The sequence below is a fragment of the Cryptomeria japonica genome, chromosome 10 (assembly GCF_030272615.1).
Source record: "Cryptomeria japonica chromosome 10, Sugi_1.0, whole genome shotgun sequence".
Lineage (NCBI taxonomy): Eukaryota > Viridiplantae > Streptophyta > Pinopsida > Cupressales > Cupressaceae > Cryptomeria > Cryptomeria japonica.
This window is the reverse complement of record NC_081414.1, coordinates 293,965,046-293,991,169: the sequence shown is the minus strand read 5'-3', so window position 1 is coordinate 293,991,169 and position 26,124 is coordinate 293,965,046. Positions and strand designations below refer to the sequence as shown.

The following is a 26,124-nucleotide window of genomic DNA, read 5'->3' as shown; positions in this document are numbered from 1 at the left end:
TTGAAAAAAGTGAACGTATTTAGTAAGTGACAATGATGCTTGAACAAAAGATTTAATTTCCTTGTTACATATAGTGTGTTTATGAACACAATTGTTTTAGTGTTCATAACATAGTGGTAACAAAAGCACCCTCAAAGCAATAAAGCCTTCAAGATATATACATAATCTCAAAAACCATAGAAAACTTGTATTAGACAAGCACCTACGAAATAAAAAAACCTTTTAGTATGGTTTATAGAGCACACAACAATAATCATATAACAATTTCAAAAATGAAAGATGCATAGGAAGATAGGAGATTGGTGTTGCCTTAGTGAAGTTATAAAACCTCACCTAGATTGAAAAGTGTTGTTGAGGTAGTAGAGCTACAACTATTGGCTAACTATTGAAGTTGCTAGCCCAAACCTGCATGCATGTTAGAGGTTGAAGCATTTCAAAAATGCAATGAATGGTTAAATGCAAAATATTTTGAAGGTATGCAAGTGAAAGTAGAATACCCCACAATGTTTACCTACTAAAAAGGGAATCCTACAATGACAACAAAGAACTAGAGTGGAAGCATTGTCGAGCTAGAAGGGAGACTTTGGGTAGAGCCTAACATGTAGTGGTGCTGAGATTGTAGTTGCAAAGAGCATAAACAAACACCTTTTGGTGCTAAACCCAAGGAAGACTTGAGAAGACTCTTGAATGAAAGGGGTGAAAGTTAACATATTGTGTGAGGTAGTAGGAGTATTCAATGAAGGAATGCTTGTAATTTGAATGCCATGTAGTGGAGGTAATGGGAAGGGATGTGTAGTTAATGTTCTTGTAATGAAAGCTTTGCAGTGGCAACGAGTGATAAATGCGACCAAGTGGAAGAGCAAGGTGACAAATTGTTTGCTTGCCATGTAGCCACAATGTCCATTTTGAAGGCTATACCACACAACTTGTGAAGGTGAGCTCGCGCCACAATAGATCTTTTATCAAAATCGATAATTTTTTTTACCTTGACCAAATCAAAATTTTACACGTGACATATAGACCAAAAATAATTATTTTCCTAATTTTTTTCCAAAGAACCCTCTTCCCTATTGCACTACAAAATTTTGTTTGGAGTTATTCCCCTCCTCTTCCCTATTGCACTACAAAATTTTGTTTGGAGTTATTCCCCTCCTCTAACCCATTGCACTACAAAATTTTGTTTGGAGTCATTCCCCTCCTCTAACCCCATTGCACTACAAAATGCCATTGCTAGTATATTTTGTTTGGAGTTATTCCCCTCCCCTCCACCGTTATTTTATTTTAAATCTCGAAAGAGTTATTCCCATGATTAAGGCTTTCAACGGAAGTAGGTTAAAGGAAGAATGGACATAAGTTTTTTCACATTACTCAGTTATGGATAAGGTGGGCTAAAGAGCAAAAACAAAAATACAGCAGTTGTAAGTTCAGAAAGCAAAAACCACGACAGGATTGAGAAGCAAGAAATGGCCATGGCTATGGCTGCCGCTGCTTCTTCTTTTTTCACTGGCTCTTCACTTCCAAAGAAAGTCGATGTCAGCTTCTCTCCCCATCTCTTTCTTACAAGTAAGTTGACAAGAAAGTGGGTTTACTTCTTATCACCACAATGCATCTGTGTATCTCTGTTCTTGTTTTGTCTCATTCAGTACTGCTGACATGTTTTTTCACTGTGTATAGAAAAGATACCAATGCAAATGCAGCAATTGAAAATTGAAGCTGCATCAAAGGAAAAAACGAGTAGAGAAAACAGAATTGCTCGCCACATTCGGATCAGGAAGAAGGTATGATATGGCCTCTCAAGCCAAAATCCAGTTTGGGGTTTTTTTGTTATTATTAATCCATGCTTGATAGTTCCTGGGTGATGTTATTGCCCTATCTAGTTTTGTGTAGAGTAAGCTCGCATTCTTAAGAATGCTGTAAACATGGGCCAGGGTGGAATGTGCCCCATAAGAGTTACATGAGTCGTGGTCGAATGCATCTTAAATTATTATCACTACAAAACTACCTGGCCACACGTCGACTGGATTTATAGACAGCTTTATTGTGGTGGGGCGATATCAATCTCTACCACATTCCTAGAAGTGTACCGCATTACCACTACACCATAGCCCATTAGAGCATTAATGGTTAAGAAGTAATTGGAGCTAAAAAGTGCAATTGAAATCACCTTTCCTGAAATTGTGGAGGGTTTTTTGAGAAAATGAATTGAATTAAATATCAGTAATTGGTCTCTGATTGATTGAATATTTATATTGTTTTCCTCGGACGGTGGTGGTGAAGCTTTCAGGCACAACAGATAGGCCTCGCCTAGCAGTTTTCCGGTCAAGCAAACACCTGTATTGCCAAGTGATTGATGACACCAAGATGCACACTCTTGCTTCTGCATCCACCATGCAAAAACCGTTGTCAGAAGAGATTGGACTCACCTCTGGGGCAACTGTTGTAAGTCTAGCATTTAATATTCATACATCTTTTGTTACTTTTAAGTTGTGCTTTTTTTCATAAATATGCTTTTTGTGGTGTATTGAGGCCATGGTGGCCCTTAGGATTACCCTACCATGTTTTGAGAATGTACGGTGAAGGTATTTTAGATACTAGGTTCTGTAATTGATTGAAATTAGAGCTTGCTGCTACTTGCTGGAGTGCTACTTCCAGTCCTATAATTGCATTACATGTACGCCCTTTTATCTTGTGGGTTTGTCAATGTAGTTTTTGTGGCTGCTCTCTTTTTGTCATTGTCATTCTTTTTTTTAAAAAAACAGGGAAATCTGGATCTATATTAAGGTGATAAAAGCTCATGGATTTGCTTGGAGGGCAAACCCAATAAATTACAGTATTCAAAATCTGGTTGCAGGCTAGAGAAATTATAACAGAAGATCACAATCTGCAGTTATTAAGCAGGTATTGTCAAAACATTTCAAAGTTTTAAGAAACTTATCAACTAGCACTTGCACCAAAAGGAGGTGCATTAGTTACGCTGATAGCACAATATACTCTGGAAAATATGAAAATCTAAACATAATGAATGCAAATTAATTTCAAGGCAGTAGACTTGCCAAAGAAATGATTAGAGGAATTATGAAGAAATGGGTTTTGTTAGAACTCATTAGTATCTGAACATCTGTCATTTAAGAGATTGTATATATATATATATCCGTTTTGATGATATTTGGAAATTACATAGACAGATATTCTACCACTGATTTAATCTCGACATGGTATTTAAGTTTTTAACTCAACCAATGTCACAAGTTCCTATAGAGAAAGAAAACCCCAAGTTGGCTGTACTGTATTCATATTTCTCCAAAAGTGTACATAAGAACTTGGATGACCAGATATAAATTAACTACAAGATATATTTTCCATAAAGTATACTGATAATGAAACCCATACAATAACCCCTTACAAAAACAAAAATTTCTTCCATATTTTTTTTGAGCTGAATCTTTGCCATCCTATGACCTAAAACATCCCTAACGTATTCACAACTTCCTCATTTGCATGCTTCATGGGGTAAAACATTCTTTGTATCTCCTACATAGGTCTTCTGTTTGGGCATTTTGGAAAGCACAACTATTGTTGGTCATTGCTCCACAACGTACAATCAAGATCTGCATTTTGGTTGGTTGGACTTACCCATAATTTTGTGATACCAAGGGTGCTGTGCATTTTCATCAGAACATAGGGTCTTCCAAGGCTATGGCAATCACTGCTTTTAATAATCAGTTTTCTGGAAGTGAGATTCTTCCTTTAATACTTTTTGGGTCTACTCCTTGAATGAAGTGTTGGCATTTTTTATTTTTATGTTGTGATTGTCATTGATGGACACACACTTGTATTGAGATCCCCTTTATATGCATGAGCTAGAGCTCAACCGGTATTTGTTCCAACTGGTATGTTGTATTCTAGTCTTTAGACTATTGGTGATTTTGCAGAATGTGTTTCCCGGTCTGAAGCGGCATGTCGACCCCAAGCGGCTCGTAGATCTCAAGTGGTACGAGGGAGCAAAGCGGCATAACACATTCTTACCAGTCTTCATTTTTGTCAAACTGGCAACCGGTATTTTGTATGAACCGGTAATACTCTGTGATGAGTTATCAACTGGCATTTTGTGATGAGTTACCAATCTACCGATTGATTGACGGTGCCGACACATTGACGGTGCTTTTTGTGTCGTGTTACTGAGTATGTCTAGATTCATTGAACCTAGGAAATTGTAATGTAATCCTATTGGACCGACATGAAATCAGATTCCTTTAAAAGGACATCATGTCTAGGGTTTTAGGTTGTTGCTGAAAGGGTTTATGTTGTGACTAGGGTTTAAGGTGGTTGTTGAATTGTTGTAAGAGCGATCTTATCTGAGAAGATCAAATTGTAACTGAGAGAAAGGTAGAGAAGACTGAAGTAATGCTGGAATGCATTAGCAGTGAGCTATACTGGATCTAGCCAAACATTTTGTGCTATTAGATAGATCAAACACTTGTTGATTACTCACATCTTTGACAAGTCTGTAGCCCTTAACCGGGTAGGCCCAAAAGCCTATTGTAAAATCTTCTAACAAGGTGGTTCACTTCTGTGAATCTAAAGTCCTCTAACAAGATAGTCTTTAATCGGACTTATCTCCTAACAGAGATTGAGATTCCTAACAGGATTTGTTCTGGTGAAGAACATTGTAAGACCTTAACCGGTCTGGTTTCTATTCTGCAGATAGTGACTTGTGAGTTCCATCTCATCGTGGTTTTTCCCATTTGGGTTTCCACGTCAAATATCTCGTGTTATGGTTGTATTGCTTTTGTGGGTGAATGCTTTATTTGCATTTTGGTTTGCATGTGTGATAACCGGTCTGTCTGTTAGACTGTTTTACCGGTTTATCTTCAGACTGTTTAAGTGTCTAAGTACAGAGATTTTTGGCATGCTAATTCACCCCCCCTCTTAGTATTCATCAATTGGTATCAGAGCCAACCTTTCTATAAGTTTAACCACTTGGAAAGAGATATGGGGGAATACACCTTGAGGGAACTTACTCAACGGCTCACTCAGTCTGAGCAAGCCTATGATGATCTTATGGTCAAATACAAGGCATCCCAAGCAAAAAGGAGAGAACATGCAGAGAAGCTGATGGAGCTATCTGAAAGTAGTTCTGAAGATGAAGCAAATATGGAAGCCATGATTGCAGAAGTAAATAAGCTAAATGATTCAAACTCCAATTTGAGAAAGGAGTTGGAAGGACTGACTATCCGGTTTAGTCAAGAGCTTGAGAATCGGAGGAAAGCTGAAGATCTGGTAAAGGATAGAGATCATGAGATCTCCAAGTTGAAACAAGAGATTAGTGCACTGATTGCTCGCCTTCATGAGAGCAGAATGGAAAAAGAAGGAGTACAAGATGAACTGAACATAGCCATCTCTGAAAATGCAAGCCTAATGGAGTCAAATACTGCTATTTCCAAAGAACTCTCTGAGTCAAAGGAAATACTTGCTAAGTTCAACAAAAGTACTGTCAAGCTAGAGCAAAAGCTTGAGTCATCTAGACCAGTAAAGAATACCAATGGACTTGGTTTCTTTGGACATGAGGAAGGAGAATCCTCAAGAACAAATGCTGAAGCATCAAAGAAGCAACTGGCACTCAAAGGAAAAGGTAAGCAAAAATTCAAACCCGTTTGCTTTAACTGTCTTAAAGAAGGACACACTGCCAATGTATGTAGGAGCAAAGCCTACAATAATTTTCCTTATTTTATCAACAATGTACCTAGATCCAATAAGTTCAATGGTCATTGTTATGCATGCAACAAGTTTGGGCATAGAGCATCTGAGTGCAGGTCTTTCATGAACAATACCGGAAGATATCCTTAGAGGACCCAAGGAGCTGGTCCGGAATCTTTTGTGAACCGGAACCCTAACCGGTTTAATGCTTACAAATATCAGTTAGGCAACAATGGTTATCAACCGGCTACCGTATGGAGAGCAAACTGTTGGATTTGTCATGGACATGGTCACACTGCTGCTACATGCAGAAGGAAGAATGGAAACATGAACAATGGACCTTGGAGAGCCCCTGAATTGGTTTGCTATCACTGCAACAAACCGGGTCACATTGCAAGATTCTGCAGAAGCAGAAAGAGTATATCTGATGATATACTGGTCACTCAGAAAGGAGAAATTGATGTTGAAACAGTTCAAGCGGACATGAACAAAACTTGGAGGATGAAACCAACAATGTTGGAAGAGGAACCGGTTTCTGCACCTAGTGTGGAAATATCGGAACCGGCAAACTAAGCTCCAAAGAGGCTTAGGGTGAGCAAACGGCGAAATGATTGTGAACCCCCCGGTTACACCGGTAAAAGACCTTAACCGGTGTATGATACCTGTTGCTTGGTAGAAGACCGGAAATGGTAAAAAGGCAAATTAGGGTTTACGCCCTAATAGAGGAGCATTAATGGCGGTAGGTGAGAGACATGTATAAAAGCATATTTCAAATCATTTCTCATTATCTGTTTTCGAGCGAAGAAAAGTTTTTCAAAGTGCAGAGCGAAGAAAAGGCGATTTGAGCTAAGATTTCAAGAAATTGACAAGTCTTGAAGGAGATTCAAACTCAGTTTTCAAATGGTCGTGGAGAACACAAAGCGGTGATTTGGCAACCGACGGAGAGTGGAGTGAAGCAGAATCAGGAAGCCCTAAATTCGCGTTGTAAAGGTATTTTTCGTGTTCTTGAAATACTCTACAATGGCTTCCGCATCTCATACTAGTTCTAGTACATCCATTGAGTCGGAAAGTTTCATTCAAAGGAAGTCCAAATACAATGCCCTATCACAAGTTCCGGCTGGAGTAATAGTTGAAGAAGGAATTTTTGATTATATTGATTGCAAAATAGAAGACCTAGGGTCTTTAGCTATTCACACCCAGTTAGGTTTATTTTGCGGCAAGGACAAGAAAATCAAACCGGAGTTTAGTATCCTAGAGAAGAAGAAACTCCATAATGCAGTATACTTTCTGGAAGACTTTACGAAGGATCATATCAGGATCATTTTGAGTAGAGTCCATGGTGACAAGATGTACCTGGAGAGGACGCATGATATCATGCCTCAGGCAATTCATGCAGTCATCGGTTTTTGTAACACAGGGGAAGTGCCAGCCCTAAGAACGGTAAGCAAAACGGAAATGGCCAAGTTCACCGGTTCAACAAGTGACTCATGAGGTATGACAGTTAATCCTATCAAGGATGATCTGGTGAAATACGCCTGCATGGTGATAGGCTACAGAACATTCTCAGCCAGCAGGATTAATTCTGTATCTGAGATTAGAGATTCAAGTTCGGACAACTATTGGTTGGGTTGTTTTTCTATTTCCAAGGCTACTTTCCTGGAGTAGGAGATGTCCAGTGGTCCCCTGACCAACCGGTAACCAAACAGATCAAGGAAAGCATACAAGTCATTGGAATCGGTTACCCTGATGTACTGAACAAATATTTTGATGAGTTCAGGAGGAAGATGAGTCAAAGGGTAAGGATCTTAGGTGACATCGTTAAGAAACATGAAGATGACATCTGTTTCACCATCCAGGTGGACAAATGCTTAATGGAGGCTGTTGAGCCTAGAATGGAAGAAGTGGAGCCAATGGGCTATGAGGTGATGTATGATATGCTGGAAGGGTATGCTTCAACCCTTATTGCCTCGCCTCTTGATCCTAAGGCTAAGAGGACCGGAACCTATTTGGAGAGGATTGCATCGGCCGAGGAACCCTCTGTTAAGAAAGGAAAAGAACCGGCTGCAAAGAAAGCAAAGGCAGTGCCTGCAGCATCGGCACCGGCTACTACTGCAACTCCAAGAGTGACCAAGCAGTCACCTGCAAAGAAGAAACCGGAAGTGACACCGACAAAAGTCTTTGAAAGAAAAAGGAAGACTAAGACAAATGAACCGGACTCTGAAGAGACTGAGTCTGATGAAAAGCCAAAGAAGGTCAGACAGACAAAGAAGATGAAGAAGAATGAACCGGCAGCATCCGTACCGGTAAATATTGATATCTCCTCATACAAACCTTTGACACATTTTCAAAGGACAATTAAGAACATTAGGAGAAAATTACTTCATGATTTAGTAGATTATTATGATGATTTTAGAGATGAGGAGAAAGAAGTATTACAGGAAATCATTATTTATTTGTGTAAAAATGACCGGTCGTCATCAGAGATTAAATCTCAGACACCAGATTCTTTATATAAAGCATTAGATAATAAATGGCGAATTGCCATTGAAAAAGAATAGTAGATTAGGGAGAAAGTCTTTGCATAGTACTTTCCCGACCTCTCAAATTCAGAATTATTTGATGTTTTGGACCAAAATAAAGGACTCTTCTTCACAAGGAGAAGAAGACTCTGGCTGTTGGAGGGGAGAGTTGATGATGTTGAAAAAGACACTCATCAGTATATGAATCATGCTATTCAAGCTCACAAAGCACGAATGGTCAACCTGCAAGCAGAAAAAGAATTGGTCATATCCAAACCGGATGAAGTTTTTGATGAAGAAGGAAACCCGGTTGAAGAACCAATCGACACTATTGATGTCGATGCCCTGGACGTAGAAGATGTCACTCAGGACATATATGAGGGAACAGAACAGGGGCAACAAGCCGAACAGGGCAGTGAGCAAGCCAAGGACACACAGGAAGCGGCTAAGGAACAGGAAGAGAAGAAGAAGAGGGATGAAGATGAGAAGAAGAGAAAAGAGGAAGAGGAGAAACGAAAAGATGAAGAGAAGAAGAAGCAAGAAGATGATAGGAAGAAGAAAGAAGAAGAGGATAAGGAAGAAAAGAAGAAAAAGGAAGAGGAAGAAAAGAAGAAGAAGGAAGAGGAAGAGAAAGAAGAGGAGAAGAGGAAGGAAGCAGAGAGGAAAAAGAAAGAAGAGGAAGACAAGGAACAAGAACAGAAGAAAGAAGCAGAGAAAAGGAAGAAGGAAGGAGCAAACAAGGCAGCGGAAGCGATGAAGAGCACACAGATGGAGACTCCGAAGGCAACCGGGAGTCACGCCAAACCGGCTGATATCTCCAGTCCTATCGATCTCCAGTCTGCAAGTGAGACGGAGCTTATGTAGAGCATCAAGGCTGCTCAAGAGCGCCTTGAAATCATTCGCAGGAAAAAGGAGCAAGACATAATTCAGGCGGCTATAGACACCCTTACCGGTTTGATCCCTGGTACCAATCTTCCTAACACTGAATCATCACTAGCACAACTCAAACTACTATGTATTGTAGTGGATGATCAGGTGTAGAGCCTAGAAGAAGCAGCTGAGGCAAATGTCAAGAAAGAGCATCAAAAGGCTCTTAACATTGCTCTGGTGAAAAAGTTGAATGAGCTCCGGTCTGAACTTCTGAAAGACCAAAAGGATATAAGGGATGCTTTGGATGAGGGAAACTTGCTACTAAGAAAAATCTGTCAACCCCATCTATTTTGCGATGATGTGCTAACTCAGAAGCAAAAGCTTCAAACGGACTTACAGTCCTACTTAAGCACATTTAAGCCATCTTATGATTCCTTTGCAACTTATGGGCAAACCGTTCACCGGTTCCAGATCCAGTCTGCCAAATTGGAGCAAGAGATCAATACACGATCTAGAGATTTGCAGGAGCTACAACTGGTTTTACTTCCACGCCTACAAATTCTTCAGGAGTTATCTGAACCTAGATGCCTTGACAGTTACGTAGGAGCTGAGCACAGTTGATACTATGGAGGAACATGTATCCCAGATGCAAACAAAGAAAGAAGTGGCCACCTCCCTACTTGAGTCCTGGTCTCTATCCATGAAACAATTTTTGCAGGACTATAAATTAGTTTTTGACAAGTATTATTCATTGTCGTCATAAACTTTTATTATTTCAATATCAAATGGAAACAGGGTTGTTCAGCGGTACTTTGTCATTGTTGGCAAAGGGGGAGAAGTACTCTATCTATTTTGGAGACAAATAGGGAGAAGTATCTGGTTTTAAAATTTTGATATATGTTTTTGATATATGCTTTATGCTCTGATATCTCAATGTTTATGCTCTGTATGCAAAATTGCTATACATTGTGTTGATCAAGGGATATTGTATATGCTTAGGGGGAACAATTTTGTTAATGGCATGTTTTTGTTGTAAAACACTTAGATGTCAAAATTTTATTTTCCTAAGTGTTGCCATCAATGCCAAAGGGGGAGATTGTTGGCATTTTTGATGTTTATGTTGTAATTGTCATTGATGGACACACACTTGTATTGAGATCCCCTTTATATTTATGAGCTAGAGCTCAACCGGTATTTGTTCCAACCGGTATGTTGTATTCTAGTCTTTAGACTATTGGTGATTTTGCAGAATGTGTTTCCCGGTCTGAAGCGGCATGTCGACCCCAAGCAAATCGTAGATCTCAAGCGGTACGAGGGAGCAAAGCGGCATAACACATTCTTACCAGTCTTCATTTTTGTCAAACTGGCAACCGGTATTTTGTATGAACCGGTAATACTCTGTGATGAGTTACCAACCGGCATTTTGTGATGAGTTACCAATCCACCGATTGATTGACAGTGCCGACACACTGACGGTGCTTTTTGTGTCGTGTTACTGAGTATGTCTAGATTCATTGAACCTAGGAAATTGTAATGTAATCCTATTGGTCCGACATGAAATCAGATTCCTTTAAAAGGACATCATGTCTAGGGTTTTAGGTTGTTGCTGAAAGGGTTTATGTTGTGACTAGGGTTTAAGGTGGTTGTTGAGTTGTTGTAAGAGCGATCTTATCTGAGAAGATCAAGTTGTAACTAAGAGAAAGGTAGAGAAGACTGAAGTAATGCTGGAATGCATTAGCAGTGAGCTATACTGGATCTAACCAAGCAGTTTGTGCTATTAGATAGATCAAACACTTGTTGATTACTCACATCTTTGACAAGTCTATAGCCCTTAACCGGGTAGGCCCAAAAGCCTATTGTAAAATCCTCTAACAAGGTGGTTCACTTCTGTGAATCTAAAATCCTCTAACAAGGTAGTCTTTAATCGGACTTATCTCCTAACAGAGATTGAGATTCCTAACAGGATCTGTTCTGGTGAAGAACATTGTAAGACCTTAACCGGTCTGGTTTCTATTTTGCAGATAGTGACTTGTGAGTTCCATCTCACCGTGGTTTTTCCCATTTGGGTTTCCACGCCAAATATCTTGTATTATGGTTGTATTGCTTTTGTGGGTGAATGCTTTATTTGCATTTTGGTTTGCATGTGTGATAACCGGTCTGTCTGTTAGACTGTTTTACCGGTTTATCTTCAGACTGTTTAAGTGTGTAAGTACAGAGATTTTTGGTATACTAATTCACCCCCCCCTCTTAGTATTCATCATGAAGAACAACAGAGACAAAATTTGTTCCTTTGACCTAGATGATGAAAAGAGATCCTTGCTTGGTCCTTTACATAGGAAGCAGGGCATTTTAGCTATGTGCATAACTGAGAAGTTAAAATTGCTTGTAACATCTTTTCGAGGTTTTTGTTTTGTCTCAAGAACAACCCAAGTGATTCTGAATTTGCAAGATATAGAGATACATATAGAAATGATAAAGCAGCTTTATCAACCAATTCTGATTATCTCATGAGAGTTCAACTACAAACATTGAAGGAAAAGATATATTATGGAACGATAACAATAGAAATGTTTCTGTTACAGGCAGCAGTGAAATGATATATATGGTAAATTTATTGCAGCAGAGAATGGAAACTTATGGTACATCTAGACAAGTCCATTAACAACAATCTGATCACCAACAATCAATAGCCAGTCCGTCCATCTTCTAAGAATGAGTCAACATCTATGACAAATGCACCATCTTTGTCGGCTCTTGCATCCTAAAGATCTTATTGAAATGCATGAATTAGGGGATTTCAAGACATCATCACGGGAATTATCAAAAAAAAAAGAGAGCTTCCACATCACAAAAAAGTTGAGCTGGCACCTCATTTTTTTGTGATTCTGAACACTGTTCATAATACGAAAAAAATTTATTATAAATTCAGGGTTGGGTGAACCTAAATCAAGTGGGAGATTGTTCTCATGTCTCATCTCCTTATTTCCAGTAATAAGCTCCCATGTCCATGTATGTGTGGGAAAAGTTCTAGTGTGTCTTGAAATTGTTAAAGTGTGTCTTGAAATTCAGGAAAAAATGATGGTACTGATGACATTGGGATGGTTGAATAACACGGCCTTATCTGCCAGTAGTGGTGGGTACTTTACAGAATTTCTGCCATTGTTGCTGCTTTAACGCTCATATTCATCATAGGAGAAGTTGTCAGTCAGCTTATTTGAAAGTCTATGCTTGTACTCTTACTGTATTTAGAATGATGAAAATGATCTTAAAATAACATATCTTCTGGAGGATTCAGAGACATCAACTGATCTACAATGGCTTGAATTTGAATCTATTTCTAATTATTAGCTTATTCTTGGATCGATTCCTCCACAAAAATGTCATGATCTCGATCAGGTCATAAGGGACACCATAACAATATTCGTTGTCATATTTGAAATAATTAAGTTAACTTAGAAAATTGTCTTAATCATTAGCAACTAGGCAGTCAATCTGATTTGGTTGCTTCCCAAGTTTCAGATGAGATCTCAGTACCAAATACCTCTCCGCCATCCAGTCAATAAGTCCTGTCCATTAGGAATGTGAAGGCTTTCTCCAATGTTGATATTAATCTGTTTTTTCTCCCAATGTAATCGCAAGTTCTAGAGGCTCCCAAAGATCACTAGTAGCTTCAGGGAATGTTTCTGGGGGTGAAGGTGTCTGCTCCAATGAAAAAACCAGTCAAAATCAAGTGTCCTCCCTTCAATCAGAAATCGAATGGGTGGAAGTTAAGCAAAAGAAGACCACCCTTCAAGTACCCAAACTTCAGATGTCTTTAAGATCATCAAAGAAAGGGAAAATATCTGATATTGATGTACAACCACATTGAGCCATTTGATTCTGATGCACTCCTATTTATGGGTTGATGCGAATATTACTTTTATGATTTGTATAGATGGAAGTGGACCCTTTGTCCACAGTTTGCCAAAGAAGAAAATAATAAGTTAGGCTAAGCCCCTAAACCTAACTAGTACCCTATAAGTCGCACTAGGATTATTGCTTGCAATGTCAGTCTCTCCATATAAATGACATTGACCTCTGACACTTTGCAGTACAGACCACTAATTGTCCCACAAATGTATTGATATATATATATATATATATATATTCATTTTTAACTTATTTAATTTCTTCACATTTTAGTTCTTAAGGTTTTAAACTTGTAGATTTAAATTAGGTAGGCATTAGGTGCTTGATTTGTTCACGCTGGCTATAATTTTTAGTACAGGTATGTCATGACCCTTCCTATCAACCACTTCTTACCCGTCTTTTAGCATGAAAGAAAACATAAATAAATAAAGCGACACCATTGATCAGAAAATCGTCTCTGTTATGACACTTCACGATTTTGGTCATGCCCTGATATGGAATAGTCTTTTGATCACTCTTAAACAAGAAATAGACAAATAATAATATATCTGTATGTACCTCTCCCAACAAGGTTGAGTACTATCGTTTCTCAGAAAATTGTGTTATTGGTAAGACTTCACAATATTAATTTGAAACCCATCGTACCCCATACTTGATGAGATCAGGCTCAAGTGGAGAGTAAGCTGTCTATTCTCATATCCTCATTCTCTGTTATATGGCATAAAGTTTGAAGTGTTAACATATCGTAATCATGAGATTGTCTCTCTGCCAGCTGCGTGAAAGGACATCTGTAGGTTGTGGTGGTCTGTAGATGATGGCTGTAGTGGAGTCAAGGTCGAGTTGGTGTGAAGACTCTTCAGGTCAGCATAATTAACAATCAGGAAGGGATAGATTAGCAATTAAATAATAGCAAAACAAACTATAATAAACAACTTAAAATAATTTGATATGGAGGGGTGCGATCAAGAGAAACAAATAAATGATCAAAGGAGAGGCATGTCTCCTCACAAAGGATCATCCCTTTCCCAAGGAATAATAAGGATATAAAGGAAGAAGAAGAACATTAATCGAAGGGACACATGGAAGGAGAATTGAATATATATATATTAACTGCAACCATCAGAATGAAATATATCTATTATCTGCAACCATCTAATGGATCAGAAATTGTTATGGATAGTCTGTGCTCATAAAGAAGGTTGGGTTGCATCACTGACAATTATCATCGATCAGATCAGATCAGATCTATTATTAAGTTACAGGCAGCAACATCCTTATCCTTGATGGAATGCAGGGAGATGCGTTCAATATGCATGCTTAATATATGAAGCCCAATAACATTCTTATGCAGAATTTAATAGTGATATAAATTTAGATAATAATAATAATATAATTATAATCATAATAATGTCTTACAAGAACTTCATCTGCAGTAATATATAATGATAATATCTGAGAATAAATAACGTATATATATATATATTAATAATAAGTATTAGAATATAAATCAGAATGTATGTATGTATGTATATTAATAATAAATATTAGAATATAAATCAGATGGAATCCTTAAGTTATTTGTCTCTGTTATCACTGATTAGATTCATGTTAAGATAGTTTTGTCTCCCAATCAATTTAGTTTAAGTCATAAGTATGTGGAGATGGATTCATTATGTTAAAACAGGCCTAAACTTAGTAGGGGACATTACAAGGTATTTGTTTTTGGTTGCTTGAAGACATAATTTTTTTTCTTGTCGTGTAGTCCTGGACCTAGAAACTTTGTATCATTCTTAAATGCTCATCAAGATTTAATATCCCTGTATCTTTTGTTAATTCCATCTCTATTTGAACAAAACACATTTCAAGCATGATGTATTGGCAAAGAGGGTCCAGGTACTGTGCTACTAATATTGAATGATCTCTGGCGGATACCCTCAAATCACCTATTTGATTGAAAATGTATTATAGCATAACATTTTTACATGAGTCCAAGCCCTTCTTGGGATATGACAAAGGGTCAAAGGGTAGGATGAGTTTGACTTTCATTGTCTGTTCTAACTTCTAGAAGACTGCTGCAACAACAAGGATAGGACTGCAGCAAACAAAAACAGCAGGGATCTTGCAGCACGGAACATATACACACCCAATGATGGAATGCCTGGTCCATGGTGAACTGTTTTACCCGGCACAGCTATAGAAACATGTGTATTACATTCTGTTTTAACCAAAATTTATTTCTAAAAGTTGAGTCTCTACTAGTACCAAGTAAGGCCAGGAGAATTGTTATCACAAAAGCTCGCACCCTTGCATCAACTCAGCAAACTTGTGAAACATGGAAACAACCCCAAAGTGTGGGACCTTGCGCAAGGGGGGTGAATCTCCGAAGAAGGCCGGCTTCCTTCTCAATCCAGGTGCAGGTGTTGAACCAACTCAACACTTCAAAACTTACTCCTAAGCCTATCCTAACAACTTGCAGAGGTAAAGGGAAGAGAAAATTGCTTGAAATAAAAGGAGGTGATGCACCAAGAATAGATTGTTCCTCTCCCTACCCGAAATGACACAAAGAATCAACTGAAAAACCCAGGAGATGCACAAACTTCAGTTGTATGAGTGACCCCAATGCATGTATGGAGTTTAGAATTCGCTGAATGCCAAGAGGGGAGAAGGTTTCCCACAAGTCACACTCAGAAATAAGTTAACACAACATAAATGAGAGAAGAGCCACAAAACATACACCTATGATGAAGGTAAGAAAACATACACAACATACATAAGTTGAAAGAAGGCAAGAATGGTGATTTCAATTAATTATAAGGCCAATGGCCAACTTACAGTTGCAAAATACAGAATAATAAAAGAGAAGTGAGAGAGCATAGAATAGCTCAAGCCAATAGGGAGAGAACCCTTTACAATGAGGCTTAACAACCTTTATATAGAAAAATGGTTACAAGAGTGATCATGACCCCTGTATGTCTATCTAGGAGTGCAGGGAAGTGCATGCACTTGACTTCTGTACATGCAAGCAACCTAGCCATACCCTGAAAAGGCAACCCTGAGAAGGGTGGATTGACTAACCTTCCAAAGTCAGAGCATGTAGACATGACATAAGTCACCACAACAAGCATGACCCTATACCTCTCCTGATGGAAATCCTGTCAAAAACATTAAATGCACCCTGTGGCTCCACAAAAGAAGGTGCATAAGTCACAAAAGTTGTCAAAGCATTTAAAGCCTTGAGTGTCGATCATGCCATCCAGAAGTGTCGCTAGTTGGAAAGAAGTCCGGGGACTTCGGAAACTCGGGTTCTCGAAGTGGGGAAGACAAGGAAAGAGCTTCGGAACCTCGGGGTTTCGGGAAGGAGAAAGGAGAGCAGCAGGGAACTTCGGAACCTCGGGGTTCCAGAGTTCCGGAGAACTGAAAAAGGGGCTAAGGAAGGAACCTCGAAACCTTGGGGTTTCGGAGTTCTGGGAAGGAATATGGGAATCAAAGGAAGAGAACTTCGGAACCTCGGAGTTTCGGAGAAAGGAAGGAAGAAAGTGTTGGTGTTGGAAATAAGCCACACTTAGACCGATGATGGACTAGTCCAAGAGGGGCCAGTAGCTCAGTGGTAGAGCACTCCAGTAGCGTATGGAAGGTCCTAGGTTTGAGTCCTAGCTGGTCCATGTCTCAACATGGTATCAGAGCCAGGTCTAGGTTAGGAGCCCCAAGCACACGAGAGGTGTGGCTTAAGGGGGGGTGTTGGTGTTGGAAATAAGCCACACTTAGACCGATGATGGACTGGTCCAAGAGGGGCCAGTAGCTCAGTGGTAGAGCACTCCAGCAGCGTATGGAAGGTCCTAGGTTCGAGTCCTAGCTGGTCCATGTCTCAACAGAAAGGCTAGGAGGGAACTTCAGAACCTCGGGGTTTCGGAGAAGGCAAGGGAAAGGAACTTTAGAACCTCGGGGTTCCGGGGAAGGGAAGAAGAAAAGAAAGGAACTTCTAAACCTCGGGGTTCGAGTTCCGGGGAACGGAAGAGAAAGGTAAAGAAAGAGAGGAACTTCGGAAACTCGGGTTTTCAGATTTCCGGGAAAAGAAAGGAGAGGCAGCAAAGGGAAGGGACTTCGGAACCCCGAGGTTCCGGAGTTCCGGGGAAGGGAAGAAAACGAAGAGGGACGGAGAAGGAAAACAAGAGAAGGCAAAGAGAAAGAACTTCGAAACCTCAGGGTTCCGGAATTCCGGGGAAGGAAGAAAAGGCCAAGGGAGGAACTTCCTCTGGGCAAGGCAACACCTCACATTTCATGATTCTTCTGCTTTTTCCTTGATCAACTAGGGCAGCGCTGGTTCATGGATCATATCTTTGATCGGTTCTTACTAATGGACCAAGGGTGTCATAAAATGACAACAAGAACCATAGAAGAAGCATAACCTAAATACTTGCAACCCTTTTGGGGCTGTGGAAAGAGTTAGTATGGCCCTCAGAGTTGTCGGAAACTCCTTTGTCCCTCCCCAGGAACGCGTTTCCCCGTATCTGTTCTCGTTTTTGAAACGGATACGTATCCAATACAGCCTAGATACATGTCGAATATTGTACCCACACATGCCCAAAAATACTTGATTTTCAACCATGCTAAATACTAGTGTGATTTGATTTTTAAACAAAATTGACGTAAATCTTCCTAAATTTAATTTTAAAAAACTTCATTAACGCATTTAAAAAAAAAAAATGGTATTAACAAAACCTACACCAAATGAGAAAGACAAATGAAATGTTTTTCTATTTCAGTGACCCATTTTTTGGGTTATCTTCCAATGCAACTCTTCTATTTTTGCATATTGTAAAATGTTAAATCTACTTATCATTATTTATGTAGCAATTATGTGTCTATATTGCTTTTGAAGTAATGAAAATCTCCTCGAATAACTTAGAAAATTGTGTTAAATATATGTGTATGTGTTTTTTATGAATGACGTGTCCAGCCGTATCCATATTGGGGGTCTTAAAAAATAGCCGTATCCGTATCCGATACTGTATCCATATTGGATACCATATCCGTGTCCATGCAACTTTGGCCCTTATTTACAGTGAAAGTGTTATATTACAAATGAATACTACTTGGACAAGTAGAATCACATGCTATGAGTATGAACATGAGAAGAATATGAAGAGATCAGCTTAATTATATCATGTACATGGAGGACCTGTGACACTAATGCTTTCTCCCTGACATTTAACTTGCTAATTGTAGATTGACTGGTTAGATCATAATATAGAGGGTTATGTTTTATAATATGAAGGAATAGTAGTAATAAGGATAATAACATTTAGTAATGCATTCAATGATGTATGAGAATTGTTGATAACATGACAGCCTCCTAGTAGGGGACATTACAACTGGTATCAGAGCATAATCCTGCCATCCTGTGGGACAAAACTATGTAACTGCCATACAATTAAGGTTAATTATAAATAAGCCGACATTGCTATTCAATATGTGGGTACCTTTCAAATGAATACTTCATGCCTTACAAGTGTATGCTTCCTGCCTTGCATATATTTGTGAGCCCTGAATTTATAGTTCATGTATGTTACCTACCTTGTGTGTATTTACACCTTACATGTATTTATGCTTCATTGGCTTCATGCCTTATGTGTATGTTTAATGCCTTACACGAATTGATGATTCATACCTTGCATCTATTCAGTGAGTATCTGTTTCATGCTTAATGTAATTACATATTCTTCAAATGTATTTGTATGCCTTGAATGCATTTAAGTGTATGCTCATATATTTGTATGTATGCTTCATGCCCTATGTTTATTCATGTGTGTATCTTATGCCTTATGTGTATTCATGTAGGTGTTTTATACCTTATGTGCATTCATATGTATGATTTATGTCGAAAGTGTATTCATGTGTGTGACTCATTCCATAGGTGTATTCATGCCTTGCAATGTATATGTTTCCTGTTCTAAGTGTATTCACGTACATGCTTCCTGCTTACGTATTTTACTGCTGAGCCATCCCTTACCATATTTTACTTCATGTTTATGTTTCCTGTTCTATGCGAATTTTCAATGATATCTTCCATAGTTTCTATATGTACTGCTGAGCCATCCCTTACTGTTTCTTATATCTTCCATAGTTTCTATATGTTTCCTGTTCAGTCTATCCTATTTCCTATATTTTTGGCTCATGGAGTACATGTTCCCAGAACCCCATTTTCTACTCTTTCCTATTTCTTATTTCTGGAAATTTGTGTAAAACAGTCAAACCAGGAACCCATGGTATAAAAGTAACGATGCATAAATCATAAGAGTACACCGAGAAGGGATTAACATTAATGTCACCAAAATTTGGTTGCTGTTTTCAGTAGGACAGGGTTTTGTTGGCTTTGGATTCCTCAATTGCCTATATAAGCTTCTTTTTCAGTGCAGAAGTCTTGGCATATAGCAAATGACTTGTACTATCATCTTGACTCCATCAACTTTATGATTATCCATATGAATTGGCTAATGTTCTCAGAATGTTTGTTTTCTAGGCAATTTGAGCAAGTGCTTGTTGTACCTATGCATTGTAGGGTATGTTATTAGTTCTTAGTTGTCTTCTCCAGGTCCCTAACAACCTTGGAGGCTAATTATATGATGGTTTCTTTTCATTTCACTTAATTTGACTATATTCTCTATAGCTTTCAGAATTGTGCATTATCTACTTGGCTCTGTTATTTCAGGACACTGCAAAGAAAATAGGTGAAGCAATAGCCAAAGCTTGCCTTGAGAAAGGTATTACTAAGGTAGCATTTGATCGAGGAGGTTTTGTCTATCATGGACGCATTAAGGCCCTTGCTGATGCAGCCCGGGAGAATGGTTTGGATTTCTGAGTCGGAACAGGGCCTTGCTTTCTTAGGCATCACTCTGTTATAGATCTGGCAACATTATCTCCTTCAAGTCTGAAAGATGTCTGCATTTTGCAGATTTCTATCTCATCAAGGAAAAATATTTAGGTAGCTGCTTTATCTTTAAGATTGGTTTGCAGAGCATTTAGTCAGGGTTAAATGGGTTTTTTGGCTTATGGTAACTCAGAGATGGATGCTTTATGCTGTGCTATGAAGTGCTTTGATGTTACTTATGTCTACGGCAAAATTTAATGCAACTCTTGTGTTAGCTTTATCTACCTTTTAGTATTTGCTCAAGGTCTTTAAGATCGATTTCATTTTTCTATTCTTTCAACTGTCGCTGTCATATAATATTTCTCTGGCTTCAAATCCTGAACTTGAAACATGCGATCTTAAATTTATATCTAAATGACTTAGTCACATTTAAATATTTAATATGGTTACCAACGTTGGGAGTATAGAACACAGGAAAAGAAAAAGCAGCTTAAAAATTGGTTACCAATGTTGGGAGTATAGCACATGAGTAAAAATATGATTTTTCACTTGTAGTGGCGAGTTGGTTGTCATTTTGCCCGGCACATGCTAGTTGGGACTGTGTTGGTACTTAGTTTGCAATATTGTGAAGCTTGGGCACATGAGATTGGGATTGCATTAAGATATATCAGTGTCCATTCTTATTAAGGGATTTGACCAGCATATATTTTTGGTTCGTTTCCCATTTTTTAATCTTCTGTTTTCTGATTTCATCCCATCCTTAAGGTAACTTTCGTACTGTAATTCTTTTTTTAATTTTATTTCTGAATTTTGCTGATCAATAGATTTCCCATTAAGTTAAGATTTATGATATAATTTTTACTTTCTTGCAATTTCAACCTTCTAGTGTGATTGTTTGGCTGGAGCTGCAACTCTTTTGAATCATCATCCAATAACATATTTTTCTGAGCAACAGGAGTGAAAAGAAAAGTTTTTTCTAGTCTAGACTCTAAATGTAGTGTTTACAAGTGTAGAGTAGTGTTATCTTATTAAATCTTAAACACTAAACTGATTTTGCTATGAGGGATATAGAGCATAAGGCCTCAAAGGAACGTGCCTTGGCCAACTTAGGAAGGAGAACTCTCATTGTTTCAGTGCATCAGGGCACTTGTTTTTTTTGTTCAGAAATTATGATGATAGTAAAACGCTCAGCTTTATTAACATTGGAAACTATTGGAAAATTAGGGAAGATGACCCATACAGATTAAGGAACTTGTCATGGGTGCAAGAATAATTGCACATGCAAGCTTCTCTTCAATAACAGAAGTGACAAGAATGGTTTTGTCTGATTTAGAATTAGAAATCATCATGTGCATTCTCCACAATGCTAGATTGAGCTTTGAATTCAGTGAGACCAGGCTCACTAAGAAGGAGCTCTAAGAAGTTAGAGACAATAGAGAAGATTTCATCCTTGCATTCAAAGAGCTAGACTTCCTACAGTTTTACTGTGGATACTTGGTTAAAGTTTTGTTTATGAAGGACAAATTGCCAGAAGAACTTGGTTATTAGTTATTATGCCCCTTGTCATTCACATTGTAATGTCGAGTTATGGAGTGGTTGAACTGTGGTGCGAATAACCCTTGACTGGTCAATAATATATTTTGGATTTTTTTCTCTTCTAGGTAGAGTCAGACCTGTTAGGACTTTGGGAATTCCATTACATAATTTTAGCCATAAACAGGTGCTAGATAGTCCATTGTAAGGCATCAGTCACAGATCTCGCTTTGTCACTGTATGCATTTACGCTTTTTGGACTTTACCTTTTGAAAGTGGCTTTGCTTTCATAGTCTGTCATTTAGTATTTCCAGACTTGCATATATATATATATATATATATGTACAGGGATGCATCCACAGGTCTTTTCTGGGGATCGCCATCCCTGATACGTTTTGGGGATGCATGTACCTGGAGTTGTCCCTGGGACCCTACATTGACTAGAAAAATTCTGAAAACAGGGTGGACATCTGGCTATTATCCCTGGAGCTGTACCTCAGCCGCTCTTGACCAGAAATGGGGGTAATGTCTCAGGACAGCTAAGCTCCTTTGAACAAGACCAAAAAAGACACAAGCAAAAAAAAAGAAAAGCTAAAGAGTTTTCAAGGTAATAGCTGATAAACATTTCTGGAATCTGCTGTTACTGATAATCTGTCGTTGAAATTTGAAACTGATACATATTTATGAATAAGATAAAGAAAATTAAAAACAAACCAAAATATGGTTGATATGTTTGGGAAATTTCTGAAAATAAGCCCTTTATTTGTGTTACATATTATTTTAGACATATAATGAAAATAGAGAAAAGAAGTTTGAGGCACAATTAATTTTGATCATCTGCTATTGTTAATAGACTAATAGTAATAATAATCCAGATTTTGTCCATATCAATTTGAATTCATTTATCTTGAAGCTCTCTGGTTCAGTTGTTTAAATTGAGGCCTACAATTTGTTCTTTGTCAAAAGAAAACCTATTTGATGTTGCTGTTATAGGAAGGAAAAATGCTGCTAATTTTGATGTGTTCACATCAATTTTGGGGAAGAGAGCAAACCTTGTCATTGTTTTCCACTTGATGTCTGTAATTTACAAACTGTTTATAACAGAGGATATCATGATGGGATTTCATTTCACTTTAGCCTTCTTTTACTTTTTCTTTCAGCTCAGTGTGTCATGAAGGAAGAGAACAATACACCCATTTCTAGATCAAGGGTTGAAGAAGTTGCTCCTGAAGGGCCTTCGGATGTACTTGTTATGTATGCTCGTTGACAGTGAAAACAATGAAATTTTCTTAATTTGTGTGTTGAAATTCATGTTAATTCTCAATTCACTCTAATTGTATACTTTACATTATGGTTCTATGACTATGATGAATGTCCTATAATATAAAATTAATAAATATAAGTTTCCTATAATTTTAGAATTTTCCCTATATTTTAATTTCTGTTCCCAATGTCTCCCCAAAATGGCCTTGCATCCTTTGGCATCCTAGAAACGCATTCCCTTGTTCCCTGTAGCATCCATCCCGGAAACATTGTGGTATTATACACACACACACACATGCACACCCATGCATGCAGATGCACACCCATGCATGTATATATAGACATACTCACGTGCATATACATACACCCATGAATGCACACACACAACCACACATGCGAATGCACACCCACACCTACACATGCACATGAGTGTTTGTGGGCACACACACAAATAAACCGTGTTATTCAGAATATTTATTTACTTTGGATTGAATGTTTTTTTTTGCTTGTTGTTATGGTAAGTGCTATCGTTAATGGGGATAGCTCCCTATATTGCTGGAAAAAGAAGATTACATATAGTTTCAAGCATCAGACTAGACTAGGCTGTGCCTGCTAGACACGACTATAGACACCCAAGCTAGACTACCTTATATCCAGGGACTTCTCTAAAATAAAACAAAGACACTTAGCCAACAAGCCAGTTACATGTTTCCACCAATTGCTTGGTATATCACAACTGCATATTCACCTATATTGATGGCATTGCGAGTGGATTGCTCAGGAAGCCACCATTCCTCGGATTCAGTTAGTCTTCTGAAAGGCGCCATGTACCTGTTAAACACAACACATCTGAACACTTCCCATGCATTCTCCCCAAATGCCTTTATTCACACACGCTCCTCCTTCCTCACCTCTCGTCTGGCCATCTCCCGTATGGTATCACTGTCAATAGAGCCACCACTATTCCCCTCATCTATTTCCTCAGTTTCATCCTCCGAATCTGAGGATAAGTAATTTTTGAACTGGAAATACACCTTCAAAATGCTCACTTTGACTCCCTCTTCTAGGCTTAATATGGCATTAGCAACATTGTCTGCAATGAATGGCTTCACAAATCCATCAAAGAGTTTGATCACACGTTCCCCATAATCAATGACATGGACTAGGAGCATAAGGACCGCATCCAGAACGGCTGCATCACACCAGTGTCTCTCAAAATTGAGAGCGATGCCCATTAGCCCTCGGATAGCATCATAACCGTAATCTTCGGTGATAAACAGGTTTCTTAGTTGTGTTCCCAATGCATTTTCACAATTGACACAACTAGCATCTCCGAAATGAGCCATCCGCAACAACCTTTACTCTGTGTACACCACACTGAAAATAGCACATTCGACAACTAGGTTACATATCTTCTGGAAAGCATTTATAGAAAGAAGCATGTTACAGATCCCAATCATTATTGCTCCGCCAATATCTACCAAATTCTAATTCTGAACTGAAGCAATCCCGAAGTGATGAGGTGTCCCTAACTACAGACGGTACTTCCCAAGGGGTCTGGCCGAGACTTTTCCATGTGATGATTCTTTCTACCGCCAAATTTTTGATGTCAAGACCAGAACGGTGACACCATCCTTCCCAACTATCAGGGTCATACTAATCTTCAAACTTCCGAGGCATATATTGTTGCCACCTACAACCCAAGATCGGGTGCTAATCCATATAAAGCTGGTTTATTACCCGACACCATGGCGTGGGGATTCACGACAGTCCTTCAAGCATTGTCTTGTAATATCATCCGCTGCCGAGACTTGACTGAAAGAGACAGGATCATCATTCCGTCCTACCCCAAGATTCTAGATAGTCCGCCATTTGATTGCCTTCTCTATAAACATGCACAATTTCGTAGCAATCGATTGATTTAAGGTGGTTGTTTATCTGAGGCAACCACTTGTTTAGTTTCCAGTTATGAAAATTTGACTTAGTAACCCCATTTATAATGATCTGTGAATCTCCTTCGATAATGATTCGAGAGATCCCATGCAGAATACAGAGGCGTAATCGTGCCTCTAGTGCACGAATCTCGGCTTCGTTGTTTGTGGCAGATCCAATGCTTCCATACAATCCATATATAATATTACCATGTTCATTTCGGATTATGGCGCCAATATCGGACTCCCTAGGGTTCCCCCTACTAGCACCATCGAAATTGAGTTTTGTCCAATCCTTTGGAGGGGCCTTCCATCTGACAGAATTTCTATCAACAAACCTCGAGGGGGGGACATAAATACCTGAATCTTTAAGAGACCAATGCTTTTCCATTAAGGCATCCCAGTTATTGTATTTTTGAGGGCCGCCTTTTAGCATCTTGCCATTTATCACTTCCTCGATTGCAACTTTTATTTTGTCAACCAGCATTATATTTGACAGTGATGTTTCTTGGAAAATTCTTCTGTTTCTCTCCTTCCAGATGTGCCATACAATCATAGATGGACCAATCATCCATAGATCACTCCATTGTGACTTCTGTCTGATTGGCCAGGAAAGTAGTGTTGTGACCTTTTTCACACATCGCCCCATTGCCAATGGGGATCCTCTCTTTTCCTGCTTTCTAGGGTTTTGTTAGTGTCCTGTGACCTTTTGCTGCAGTTTCACCAAACCTTGTCCAGTTCAGAGCATTTCAGGCCCTGACGATTGAAAGTTAGTTTTTGCATGTTATGTGATTCCGAAGTGGGAACACCACCAGAGTACTTAGAAAGGCCAAAGGACGAAGATCACAATTGATTTGAACGAATTTGGACAACTTTCTATTTTTAGAAAGTTTGCTTTTTTGCTTTTTCCTATTTTTTAGAAGTTTTGTTTTTGGCATTTTTAGCCCGATCCCCGATATGGCTATTTTTAGAAAGTTTTTCCCATTTTTTAGGGATGTCTGCTTTTTGCTTTTTTGAGATGCAAACCTAGGGTTTACACTTGCACCACTCACCAGCTTCGACCGGAACTCGAAAATTCCAAGTTTTGACCTAACAAAGCTAAATCCCTAGATTTTAGGCTTTTTGCTTTTTCGGGATGCAAACCTAGGGTTTACACTTGCACCACTGACCAGCTTCGACCAAAACTCGAAAATTCCAAGTTTGACCTAAAAAAGCTAAATCCCTAGATTTTAGGCTTTTTGCTTTTTCGGGATGCAAACCTAGCGTTTACACTTGCACCACTGATGAGTTCGACTGGAACTCGAAAATCCCAAGTTTTGACCTAAAAAAGCTAAATCCCTAGATTTTAGGCTTTTTGCTTTTTCGAGATGCAAACCTAGGGTTTACACTTGCACCACTAACCAGCTTCGACCGGAACTCGAAAATTCCAAGTTTTGACCTAAAAAAGCTAAATCCCTAGATTTTAGGCTTTTTGCTTTTTTCGGATGCAAACCTAGGGTTTACACTTGCACCACTGACCAGCTTCGACCGGAAC

General features: G+C 38.7%; 1 protein-coding gene across 2 annotated transcripts; it reads left to right on the top strand.

The window, feature by feature from the left end:
- Positions 1-1,302: 1,302 nt before the first annotated feature.
- On the top strand, positions 1,303-20,143 carry LOC131029349 (large ribosomal subunit protein uL18c). Of its 2 annotated transcripts, XM_057959809.2 has the most exons (4): positions 1,311-1,563; positions 1,675-1,778; positions 2,278-2,439; positions 19,705-20,143. In XM_057959809.2, exons 1-4 carry the CDS (start codon positions 1,464-1,466, stop codon positions 19,852-19,854), a joined length of 516 nt encoding a protein of 171 aa, XP_057815792.2. In that variant the 5' UTR covers positions 1,311-1,463; the 3' UTR covers positions 19,855-20,143. The 2 variants fall into 2 exon arrangements, with proteins under 2 accessions (XP_059069384.1, XP_057815792.2); XM_059213401.1 differs by lacking the exon at positions 2,278-2,439 and having other exon boundaries at positions 1,303-1,563.
- The last annotated feature ends 5,981 nt before the right edge of the window (positions 20,144-26,124 follow it).

Excerpts from the sequence above, each read along its gene's own strand:
- LOC131029349 (XM_057959809.2), top strand. The coding sequence starts at position 1,464 with ATGGCCATGGCTATGGCTGCCGCTGCTTCTTCTTTTTTCACTGGCTCT. Across the intron at positions 1,779-2,277 it reads ACATTCGGATCAGGAAGAAG|CTTTCAGGCACAACAGATAG; the intron begins GTATGATATGGC and ends GTGGTGGTGAAG. Across the intron at positions 2,440-19,704 it reads TCACCTCTGGGGCAACTGTT|GACACTGCAAAGAAAATAGG; the intron begins GTAAGTCTAGCA and ends CTGTTATTTCAG.